At 49.3% G+C, this 12,938-nt stretch overlaps 1 protein-coding gene across 1 annotated transcript in view; it reads right to left on the bottom strand.

Annotated features, from left to right (window-relative positions):
• Positions 1–3,753: 3,753 nt before the first annotated feature.
• The window catches only part of cdc40 (cell division cycle 40 homolog (S. cerevisiae)), a 243,394-nt gene continuing 234,209 nt past the window's right edge, over positions 3,754–12,938 (bottom strand). The window contains exon 15 of the mRNA XM_072500007.1: positions 3,754–5,963. Coding sequence (XP_072356108.1) covers positions 5,786–5,963 — 178 coding nt within the window. The 3' untranslated portion in view covers positions 3,754–5,785. The remainder of the gene's footprint in view (positions 5,964–12,938) is intronic.

Raw genomic sequence — 12,938 nt, 5'->3', positions numbered from 1 at the left:
TCTACTTCCCCTTATTTTGAGGCTATGCCCCCTAGTTCTGCTTTCACCCGCCAGTGGAAACAACCTGCCCGCATCTATCCTATCTATTCCCTTCATAATCTTATATGTTTCTATAACATCCCCCCCTCATCCTTCTAAATTCCAACGAGTACAGTCCCAGTCTACTCAACCTCTCCTCGTAATCCAACCCCTTCAGCTCTGGGATTAACCTAGTGAATCCCCTCTGCACACCCTCCAGTGCCAGTACGTCCTTTCTCAAGTAAGGAGACCAAAACTGAACACAATACTCCAGGTGTGGACTCACTAACAACTTATACAATTGCAGCAGAACCTCCCTAGTCTTAAACTCCATCCCTCTAGCAATGAAGGACAAAATTCCATTTGCCTTCTTAATCACCTGTTGCACCTGAAAACCAACTTTCTGCGACTCATGCACTAGCACACCCAGGTCTCTCTGCACAGCAGCATGTTTTAATATTTTATCATTTAAATAATAATCCCTTTTGCTGTTATTCCTACCAAAATGGATAACCTCACATTTGTCAACATTGTATTCCATCTGCCAGACCCTAGCCCACTCACTTAGCCTATCCAAATCCCTCTGCAGACTTCCAGTATCCTCTGCACTTTTTGCTTTACCACTTATCTTAGTGTCGTCTGCAAACTTGGACACATTGCCCTTGGTCCCCAACTCCAAATCATCTATGTAAATTGTGAACAGTTGTGGGCCCAACACTGATCCCTGAGGGACACCACTAGCTACTGATTGCCAACCAGAGAAACACCCATTAATCCCCACTCTTTGCTTTCTATTAATTAACCAATCCTCTATCCATGCTACTACTTTCCCCTTAATGCCATGCATCTTTATCCACGAAGACCAGACGGGGTTCGTGAAGGGGAGGCAGTTGAACGCGAATGTGCTGAGGATCCTGAACGTTATTATGATGCCGGCGAGGGAGGGGGTGGCGATGGACGCTGAGAAGGCCTTCGATAGGGTAGAGTGGGGGTACTTGTGTGAGGTGCTGAAGAGGTTCGGGTTTGGGGAGGGGTTCGTCAGGTGGGTTAGGCTGTTGTATGAGGTCCCGTTAGCAAGTGTGGCCACGAACAAGAGGAGGTCTGACTACTTTCGGTTGCATCGAGGGACGAGGCAGGGGTGTTCCCTGTCCCCCCTGCTCTTCGCACTGGCGATTGAACCCCTGGCTATGGCACTGAGGGAGTCGAGGAACTGGAGGGGGTTGGTGCGGGGTGGGGAGGAGCATAGGGTGTCGCTCTATGCGGACGACTTGCTGCTATATGTGGCGGACCCGGTGGGGTAAATGCCAGAGGTAATGAGGATCCTCAGGGAGTTCGGGGATTTCTCAGGGTACAAGCTCAACATGGGGAAGAGCGAGTTGTTCGTGGTTCACCCAGGGGACCAGGAGAGGGGGATTGGCGAGCTCCTACTAAAAAGGGCGGAGAGGAGCTTCAGGTATTTGGGCGTCCAGGAGGCCAGGAGCTGGGGGGCTCTGCATAAACTTAATTTCACGAGGCTGGTGGAGCAAATGGAGGAGGAGTTTAAGAGGTGGGACAAGTTGCTGCTGTCCCTGGCGGGTAGGGTGCAGTCAGTCAAGATGACGGTGCTCCCAAGGTTTTTGTTCCTGTTCCAGTGCCTCCCCATTCCTATCCCGAAGGCCTTCTTTAGGCGGGTCAACAGGAGCATAACAGGGTTTGTGTGGGCGCGAGGGACTCTGAGGGTTAGAAGGGTGTTCCTGGAGCGGAGTAGGGATATGGAGAGGGGGGGGGGGGGGCTGTCGCTGCCCAACCTCGGTGGGTACTACTGGGCCGCCAATGCGGCGATGGTGCGCAAGTGGGTGATGGAGGGGGCTGCATGGAAGAGGCTGGAGACGGCGTCTTGTGTGGGTACGGGTCTGGAGGCGCTGGCAACGGCGCCGCTGCCGCTCCCTCCAATGAGGTATACTATGAGCCCGGTGGTGGTGGCGGCCCTCAAATTCTGGGGGCAATGGAGGTGGCACAGGGAGGAAGTGGGGGCCTCGGTGTGGACCCCGATACGGGGGAACCACCGGTTTGTCCCAGAGAGAATAGATGGAGAGTTTTCGGGGTGGCACAGGGCAGGGATAAGAAGGTTGGGGATTGTTTGTGGATGGGAAGTTCGCGAGCCTGGGTGAGCTGGAGGAGAAGTACGGGATCCCCCCGGGAAACACCTTTAGGTATCTACCGGTAAGGGCGGTGCCGGGCGACAAGTGGTGGAATTCCCGCTGCTGCTGCCATGCACGGTACAGGACAGGGTGCTCTCGGGGGGGGGTGGGTTGGAGAGGGGAAGATCTCGGCAACATACCAGGTGATGCAGGAGGAGGAGGAGGCCTCGATGGAGGAGCTGAAAGGTAAGTGGGAGGAGGAGTTGGGGGAGGAGATTGAGTAGGGGACGTGGGCAGATGCCCTTGGGAGGGTGAACTCTTCCTCTTTGTGCGCGAGGCTCAGCCTCATACAGTTTAAGGTGCTGCACAGGGCACACATGACCGGGACAAGGATGAGACGGTTTTTTGGGGGTGAGGATAGGTGTGTTAGGTGCTCAGGGAGCCCAGCAAACCACACCCATATGTTCTGGGCATGCCCAGCGCTGGAGCAATTTTGGAAGGGCGTAGCAAGGACGGTGTCGAGGATGGGAGGATCCAGGGTCAAACAGGGCTGGGGGCTCGCAATATTTGGTGTTGCAGGGGAGCCGGTAGTGCAGGAGGCGGAAGAGGCCGGTATTCTGGCATTTGCGTCCGTGGTAGCCCGGCGAAGGAGGGGGGGGGGGGTTCTATTTTACTTTTGTTTGTCTATACTGGGGGATCTGAGGTGGTGTGTATATTTGCTATGTGTTCATTCGGGGTGTTAATTTATTATTTATGTATAGGGAAGGGGGGCACGGGGTTGTTTTGATTTGTATTTAATTCTATTGGGTTCCTTTTACATTTTGTTGTTGATATTTTGTGAAAACTTTCATAAAGATTATTAAAAAAAAAAATGTACAGTCAGAAACAGGGGAATTCATAACAGGGAACAAAGAAATTGCTGTGGGACTAAATTCGTACTTTGCTTCTGTCTTCACAAAGGAAGACATGAGTAATGTACCGTAGGTTCTGAGAGACACAAGTTTTAGTGAGGAGTTGAAGGAAATTAGTATTAGTAAAGAAATGATTTTGGGGAAATGAATGGGATTGAAGGTGGACAAATCTCCAGGGCCTGATAATCTTCATCCCAGAGTACTTAAGGAAGTGGCGCTAGAAACAGTAGGTCCATTGGTGGTCATTTTCCAAAATTCTTTGGACTCTGGAATGGTTCCTACAGATTTAATGATCAGCTATGATCATAATGAATGGTGGAGCAGGCTCAAAGGGCCGAATGGCCTCCTCCTGCTTCTATTTTTTATGTATGATTGACCTGTCCGGATTTTAAAATCTGTAACAAATTACAAAGAATCACTAGATTTGAATTCCCAATAAGCCATTCAAAGTGCACAATGAATTACGACTGTCCAGATAATAACCTCATTTGTCACCAAGATTTGTAAAAGTCAAACAGGCTGTTTTCAGAAGACAAAAGTTCAAGTGTAATTTCTCTTTGTAAAATGCTTTCTTTATGCCTGCCAAAGTTGACTGCTTGGCATTTTGTGAACTCTGGCTTTTCATACTGTCAGTCTTAAACTGACACTGGAAACCAACATGCCTCTGAAACCAATGCAGTCATGCACACAAACTCACACAATGATATAGAAAATGTCATTTATTCGGGATACACTGTACACCAAAGAAGCCACAATAATTTCATAAAAAGCTATGAACAAAACTTACTGTCAAGTCTGCATGGTCCACCAATGACAAAATAAAACCCGATTGGCCATGCAGCACAAAAAATAAATTCAAAGACTTCTGTTGGGAGACCAGCGAATGGCTGCATGGATGGGTTTTATTATCTATCCCACACCCTCCTCGCAACGTTTTATAAAAATACAGATACTTGAAATTCTGCTCTCTGGTTCAATCGACATTTAGTTTCACAGAAATATAAAGCGGAAATGGTGGAAATACTTTGCAGCTCGGTAGCATTTGTGGAAAGAGAAAAAATTAACGCTTCAAGTTGGCGACTTTCTTCAGAACTGGAAAATGTTACTTTAACATTTCCGAGATCTGATGAAAGGTTATTGACTTGATAGTCCCTACAGAGCAGAAGGAGGCCATTTGGCCCATCGAGTCTGCATTTCCCCCCCTCCCGAAAGAGCACTCTACCTAGGCCCACTGTCCATCCACGTCACAGTATCCCCGAATCCTAACCTGCAAATCCCTGATATCAAGAGGCAATTTAACATGGCCATCCACATAAGCTGCACATCTTTGAACTGTTTGAACTGTGGGTGGAAACCAGAGCACTGAGAGGAAGCCCACACAGACACTGGGAGAACATACAAACTCCACACAGTCACCCAAGGCTAGAAGTGAACCCTGGTCCATGGCACTGTGAGGCATTGGTGCTAACTCCTGTGTGCTACCATGCCATTTACCCAGATACTTCCTCCACAGATGCTGCCTGATCTGCTCAGTATTTCCAGCATTTTTCCTATTTATATTTCAGATTTCCAGCATCCACCGTATTTTAACTTGTTTCACTTATACAAAGGTTTTTCACATGAAGTTATGTAACCAGCTTGCTGTATAAATGGTCTCCATTGTATAAAGGGTCTCAATTGCACTGAATGGCAAATTTTTCTTGCAAAGTTCATTTAACAGACTATGCAGGTTTACGGTTAGGATCTTAATATCTCAGCAATAAACAGAAACATTCTTTTATTACAAATGTTCCTGGCCATATAAGCAATAGTAGTTTTGAAACGGTCAATAATTTAGTTTCTGAATGATATATGTAGCTTACTGTTTGAACAGAAAATTAAAGAATAGTCACTTTCGGTAACGGGACATATGCGATCAGTAGAATCGCTGTTTTTCTCTGCAATGGATGGTCTTCTAAAAGAATTGCATTCTCAGAAATTATTCATTTCAAAACTGTATGTTGTATTTCATTAAAAAACAATGCATGATAGAGAAACACAAGCATTATCCAGCTCTCATTAAAATATATTGATTTTATAGAAGAAAACACCCGAAAATTATCAAGAGAATGGTATCCCACAGCTCACTGAAGTTATACATTAGGTGCAGTTACATCAAATAATGGTTCTGCATTCCAAACACAGCAGGTTCTTTGAAAATACTGTAGTCCTGTGAGGGTTCTTCACCGGCTCTAGCCAAAAACATTGTATAATGTACAATCTTTGCACTGACGGACTTTTCATGACCAATATTTGGACTTCTGATGTTATACATCGAAAATGTCTTTTATCTTGCATTTCCACTTGTGGCTTCACCTTTCCTCTGAGCTGCACAACTAATAAATAATGGGAGATGCAAGCAGCACTGAGGATTTTCGAAATCTGTTCACAGATTCTGAAATTAACCAGTTAAAGACTGGAAATCTTTTTAGGAGGCGATTGTTTTGCTAGAGCTTTTCTTTTAAACATAACATAAAACAAACAAATTACTCAAATTTATGGAAGTGTCGAAGGGTACTCTTGTGTATTGTACCTTTCAGTCCAATATGTAGCCAACTCTCCCTGCACATGTCCATATCTTCAGCCAGCAAGGAGGGCAACAAGTACCTGGTGAGGGAGCGTTTCTCAAGGAACCAAAATACAATTTCTCTGAAGAGCCTCGACACCAAGTAAATCTAAAGATTCCAGACACTCCCATCAGTCCCACAGTTTGATCTGCCCGTCCCAGCCACACGTGATGACTTTGGATGTTTCATGTGGGTGCCAGATTGCACTAATGCAGACCTTATCATGTGCTTTGATTCGACTGTAAAGTTTGGTCGTTTTCCAGTCCCAGATATTCAGTTTTCCATCAGCATCTCCTGAGGCAACATAGCTGTTTATAGAAAAAGAAGTTTAGAACACATGGAAAAACTTGTTCCAATACGAGTCAAAAGACTAGGATATTGGTCACTATATATATTATGACATACACAGGCATTAAATAAATAGTGACCCGGGTCCTTGGCGTCGTGACGCAGCTGTGCCAATCACTACGGACCTTGCTGCCTTTCTATAAAATGAATTTATGTGGACGGACTGCATTTAAGTTTAGCCAACAGCCTAATTCAGAATTTAAATCAGGATGTTATTTTTAACGCATTTTATTCAAACTTGTATTAAAGTAGTTACAGCAAATAAACACCCCGGGAAGCACGGTAGCATTGTGGATAGCACAATTGCTTCACAGCGCCAGGGTCCCAGGTTCGATTCTGGCTTGGGTCACTGTCTGTGCGGAGTCTGCACATCCTCCCAGTGTGTGAGTGGGTTTCCTCCCGGTGCTCCGGTTTCCTCCCACAGTCCAAAGATGTGCAGGTTAGGTGGATTGGCCATGATAAATTGCCCTTAGTGTCCAAAATTGCCCTTAGCGTTGGGTGGGGTTGCTGGGTTATGGGGATAGGGTGGCGGTATTGACCTTGGGTAGGGTGCTCTTTCCAAGAGCCGGTGCAGACTCGATGGGCTGAATGGCCTCCTTCTGCACTGTAAATTCTATGATTCTATGAAACATTCTTCCCAACAATTAACTATACAGTTTGTACAGATTTTACTCCTTTTTCACCCCCCCCCCCTGCTGCGACATACAGCTCCTCAAACACGGTCACAAACATCCCCCACCTTTTCTCAAACTCTCCTGCTGAGCATCTTAACTCATACTTTATCTTCTCTAACTGCAGGAAGTCGTACAGGTCACCCAACCAAGCCGCTACCCCCTGTGGCGATGCCGACTGCCACTCCAGCAAAATTCATCGCCGTGCAATCAGAGAGGCGAAGGCCATGACATCGGCCTTCCTCCTCTCCATGAGCTCCTGCTCCTCCGAGAGCCAAAATATCGCCACCAAAGGGTCCGGGGTCCACCTCCTCCTCCACTATCCTGGCTAAGACCGCGAACACTCCCGCCCAGAATCGTCCCAATTTTTCACAACCCCAAAACATGTGCGCATGATTCGCTGGCCCTCGCCCACACCTCTCACACTCATCTGCTACCCCCTGAAAGAACCCACTCATTCTCGCCCGAGTCATATGCACCCTGTGCACCATCTTAAACTGTATCAGGCTCATCCTTGCACAAGAGGAAGTCCCGTTTACCCTTCGCAGTGCCTCACTCCATACTCCCCAATTGATCTCCATTCCCAACTCCGGTTCCCATTTCTCCTTGATCTTCAACACCTGCTCGCCTCCCTGCTCCCCCAGCCACTTATATATATCCCCAATTCTTCCCTCCCCTTCCACATCTGGAAGCAGCAGTCGCTCCAGCAGGGTGTATCCCGGCAATCTAGGGAACCCCTTCCAGACCTTTCGTGCAAACCTGTAGATACCTGAACTCACTACCTCTCGGCAGCTCTACCCTCCCCCTTAGCTCCTCCCGACTGGCGAACCCTTCCTCCAAATACAAATCCCTCACCTTGACCAGCCCCACTTCCCTCCACCTCCTGTATACACTATCCATCCCCCCGGCTCAAACCCATGATTCTTGCACAGCGGCCTTAGCACCGACATTCCTTCCACCCTAAAATGCCTCCTCAGCTGATTCCATATCTTCACTGTGGACTGCACCACTGGGCTCCCTGAATACCTTCTCGGAGCCATTGGCAATGCTGCCGTCACCATAGCCCTCAAATTAGGCCCCTCACAAGATTCCTCCTCCATCCTAACCCACTCTACCCCTGCCCCTTCCCACCACCGCCGTACCTTGTCCACATTCGCCGCCCAATAATAATGAAGCAGGTTTGGCAACGCCAAACCCCCCTGCTGCCTCTGTAGCAGGGTCCTCCCCACCCTCGGTACCTTCCCTGCCCATACAAAGTCAGAGATGATTGTGTCCACTTTCAGAAAAAAGGCCTTTGGTATAAAGATCGGGAGAGCCTGTAAGATAAACAAGAACCTTGGCAGAATACTAATTTTCACCACTTGGACCCTCCCCACCAACGTTAAGTGCAGTGTATCCCACCTCTTAAGATTCTCCCTGAACTCCTCCACCAGCTTTGTTAAGTTCCACTTATGGAGCCACGTCCATTGCTCGCTACCAGAATCCCCAAGTACCTAAATGGCATCTCCCTAAATTAGCCTGCTGAGCCAGCTCATTCACCAGGAATATCTCGCTTTTCCCTACATTCAGCTTGTATCCCGAGAACCCTCCAAACCTCCCCAACAGGCCCATAATCCTTCCCATACTCTCCAACGGATCCGAAACATACAGCAAAGAGGTCATCGGCATAGAGCGACACCCGATGCTCCATCTGTCCCCTCATTATCCCCTGCCACTCTGCCGATCCCTGAGAGCCATCGCCAATGGCTCTATGGCCAGCGCAAACAGCAGCGGCGACAGTGGGCACCCCTGCCTCGTACCCCTGTGTAAGTGAAAGCTTTGTGAGCTCATATCATTCGTCCTCACCCTCGCTCTTGGCGCCCCATACAGCAACCGCACCCATGCCACAAATCTCGGCCCAAACCCAAACCTTCACAGAACTTCGAACAAGTCCCGCCACTCCACCCGGTCAAATGCTTTCTCCACGTCCATGGACACCACCACCTCTGGTACCAGAGCTCTCGATGGATTCATCACCACATTCAACAGCTGTCTTATATTACTCCCGAGTTGCCTGCCCTTCACGAAGCCTGTTTGATCTTCTGTAACCACCCCCGGGACACAATCCTCCATCCTCCCTGCCAACAACTTAGCCAATACTTTCACATCCGTGTTCAATAGTGATATGGGTCATACGACCCACATTCTACCGGATCCTTCCCTTTTTTGGGGGATGTGTGATTACCGCCTGCTTCATCGTCTCCAGCAACTCCCCTTCTCCAGTGCTTCATTAAACGCCCCCAACAGATGTGGTGCCAGGTCCGCTGCAAATTCCTTATAAAATTCCGCCGGGTACCCATCCGGCCCAGGGGCCTTCCCCGACTCCATACTTTCATTACTTCATACTGATACTTTCCAGCACCTCCCTCAGCCCCAGGGGCTCCTCCATCACCTGCCTCTTTGTTTCCTCCACCTGGGGAAATTCCAGCTCGTCTAGAAACCGTCCAATGTCCCCCTCCTCTCCTCCTGGGTCTGCCTGGTAATACTCTCTAAATGCCTCATCTATCTTCCCTGGCTCTGACACCACATCCCCAGCCCCAGTCCGGATCTTCAATATTTCCCTGGACGCAGCCTGCCTCTGCAGATGGTGCGGCAGCAGGCAGCTCGCCTTCCCCCCATACTCGTACTGCACCCCTCTTGCCCTACGCAGTTGCCCTACCGCCCTCCCCGTTGTCAGCCTATCAAATTGCCCCTGCAACTTTTTCCTCCTCACCAATCCTTCCACGGTGGGCACCCTCGAATATTCCCTGTCCACCTCCACTATCTCGTTCACTAGACAGTCCTGTTCACCCTCCTTCCTCCTTTCTTTATTCGCACGAACCGTAAATGAGATAATTTCTCCCTGGACCACTGCCTTCAGTGCTTCCCAAAAAATGCCTGCCGACACCTCCCCATTCTGATTGAACTCCACATAACCCCTAATCGCCAACTGTACCATATCACAAAAACCTCCATCCACCACAACCCCGAGTCAAACCTCCGCCCCGGCCTCTGCTCTCGTCCCGTACTGAACCGAATATCCAGCCAGTGGGGTTTATGGTCCGAGATAACTATCCCTGCATACTCTGCCCCCTCCACCCAAACCAAAATCTCCTATCTCACTACAAAGTAATCAGTAGTCTTGTAGATAGCACAATTGCTTCACAGCTCCAGGGTCCCAGGTTCGATTCTGGCTTGGGTCACTGTCTGTGCGGAGTCTGCACATCCTCTCCGTGTGTGCGTGGGTTTCCTCCGGGTGCTCCGGTTTCCTCCCACAGTCCAAAGATGTGCAGGTTAGGTGGATTGGCCATGATAAATTGCCCTTGGTGTCCAAAATTGCCCTTAGTGTTGAGTGGGGTTACTGAGTTATGGGGAGAGGGTGGCGGTGTTGACCTTGGGTAGGGTGCTCTTTCCAAGAGCCGGTGCAGACTCGATGGGCCGAATGGCCTCCTTCTGCACTGTAAATTCTATGATAATCTATGATAATCCTCAAATACACCTTATAGATGTGTTCATAGAATCCCCCTGGGTTCTGAAAGCGCCATGGATCCACCATACCCATCCTCTCCATAAACATCCCCAGCTCCCTTGCCATTCGTACCCTACCCATCGATCTGGGGCTCGATCTATCCACCCTTGGCTCCAGGACACAGTTAAAATCTCCTCCCATGATCAACTGGTGCGTGGCCAAATCCGGGATTGCTGCCAGCAACCCCCTCATAAAACCCACATCATCCCAGTTTGGGGCATACACATTTACCAACACTACTGGTGCCCCTTCCAATACCCCACTCACAATCACATATCCCTCACCTCCTTCGCACTGACGAATCCCATTTCTTTGCTCATTAAAATCGCCACACCACTCGATTTCGATTCAAACCCCGAGTAAAAAACCTGCCCAACCCACCCCTTCCTTAACCTAACCTGGTCCTTCACACGGAGGTGAGTCTCCTGCAAAAAGACCACCCCGCTTTCAAGCTCCTGAGGTGCGCGAACACCCGCAACCTTTTAAGCGGCCCATTCAGTCCCCGGACGTTCCACGTTACCAACCTTACCGGAGGCTTGCGCTTCCAATCCCCTCTACCGTCCGTCATCTTCCCCATTTAACTCCTGCCCCTTTAATTCCACTCTGTACCTAGCCCATCCCAGATGGCCCCTTTCTTCGCCCTTGACCATGTCATCTCTCACCTCCTGCCGCATCGCAAAAATCCCCCCCCCACTTTTCCCCTTCTTCCCCCCCCCACTTCCCCTTTCCCCCTGGCCACCCCTCTTGGCCTTCTCCCCCACCACTTCACTTCCGTTCACCAGCATAATCTGCTAGCGCGGCTACCCCTGCCCAAAGGCACATCCTAATGACCTCCCCCTCCCTCTCCTCCCCCCCCCCCCTCGCTCTCCTCCCCCTTCCCACCCACTCCTCAGCTCCAAGAAGAAGGCCTCCTGCCCAAACAAGGACTCCTCCTGAACTCCAGGTAGCCTTCTCCAAAAGCAAACAAACAGATGTAAAACACAAACAGTCCCATAAAACAGGAGTGGGGTTGGGAACATCCATCCCCACATAACCTTTTCTCCCCTACAACTCCTTACAATCTCAAAATTGAACAGAAACCACCCCCCCACAAAAAAAAGGCGAAAATCCCCCAATCCCTACACCCACTTCAAACATGCTCCCGACCATTACATAGTGCCAGCACCCTGGTTCCCAAGCATCGTCCACTCAGTTCTCCCCCAGTTTATGCTCCTTAATGAAGTCTTCGGCTGCTTCTGGGGTCTCAAAATAATACTCCCGGCCTCCGAACGTCACCCATAGTTTTGCCGGGTAGAGCACCCTAAACCTGATCTGCCGCCGGTACAGCACCGCCTTGGCCTTGTTGAAACCTGCCTGCCGTTTTGCCAACTCGGCTCCGATGTCCTGATAAATCCGGACGTTATTTCCCTCCCAGTCGCAGCTAAGCTTCTCCCTGGCCCACCGTAGGATTTTCTCTTTCTCCACAACTTTATGGAATCTCACGATCACCGCCCGCGGCGGCTCCCCAGCTCTAGGCTTTTGCCTCAGAGACCTATGCGCTCGGTCCACTTCAGGTGCCTTATCTAGCACCCCTTCTGCCACCAGTCCCGCCAGCATCCTCGAGACGTACCTCGTGGCACTCACACCTTCCACTCCTTCAGGCAGGCCCACTATTTGCAGGTTCTGTCTTCTCAAGGTATTCTCCTGCTCTTCAACCTTAGCCCTCAACATTTTACAAAGGTCACCTAGGAGCCCCACCTCCGCCTCCAGAACCACCACACGATCGCTGTGGTCCGAGATCACTCCTTCAATCTCCAGAATCTGCGACCCCTGCACCTCCAAACACCTCTCCATCCGCTCCAAAGTACTCTTCAGGGGTGCCACAGCTTCTGCAATGGCCTTTGCATGATCCTCACGCATTTCTTTCCTCTGTTTATGGAATTCCTCCTTGATAAAAGTCATGAGTTCCTGTATCTGGGGCCTTACAGCTTGCCCCCCCCCCCCCCCCCCCCCGCCTGCATGCTGGAAGAGGCTGTTGCTGCAGCACCAGACTGTTTCAACTTTCCAGCCAAATCTCTCACCGCTTTCTGCCGGGTCTGCCGATCAGAAGACATACCATTCCAGGGGTAAACTACTCCTCTAACATTCACCTATGCCTTTTCATCAAAATTCCACCAAGGATCTGCGTGAAAAGAGCCCTTTTCTGTGACTTTAAGCAGGAACAGCCCTGTCTGTGACCACTCACTCCATGGTCACAGCCGGAAGCCTTAAATCTGGATGTTTAAGGACATTGTGAGACAGGCAGCTCCATGCGGATTGATACCTAGTGATGCAAGGCACAAGAAACTTCAAGAACAACGCACTATTGTTAAGGATTTTCAAAATAACATGTTACTAATCTGAAGCCAATCGCTGATGTCATGTGAGAGTACCTTTAAGAAATGGATGTTTAAGCAATGTACCTTTAAGAAATGCAGTGATGTCAGAATGTGGGTGGAGCTTGGTTTTAGATCAGCCATTTTGCAGTTTTTAGTTTCAGTTTTGAGGAAAAGAGCTTGGGTGTGTGTCTGTGTTTGCAGTGAGCTGGATCTGCTGTGATCTCTGCCATGAAAGACTATCTCTGGATCATTTGGGTGATTTGAACTCATAAAAGTAAAGCCTTTAACCTGATGTGTTTCTGTTAAAGGTGTTAAGTCTCATGGATTTTGAAAGGAATAACTGAAGGATTATTTAGTGTT

This window comes from Scyliorhinus torazame, chromosome 4 (assembly GCF_047496885.1).
Source record: "Scyliorhinus torazame isolate Kashiwa2021f chromosome 4, sScyTor2.1, whole genome shotgun sequence".
NCBI lineage: Eukaryota > Metazoa > Chordata > Chondrichthyes > Carcharhiniformes > Scyliorhinidae > Scyliorhinus > Scyliorhinus torazame.
This window is presented reverse-complemented; position numbering and strand designations above follow the sequence as displayed.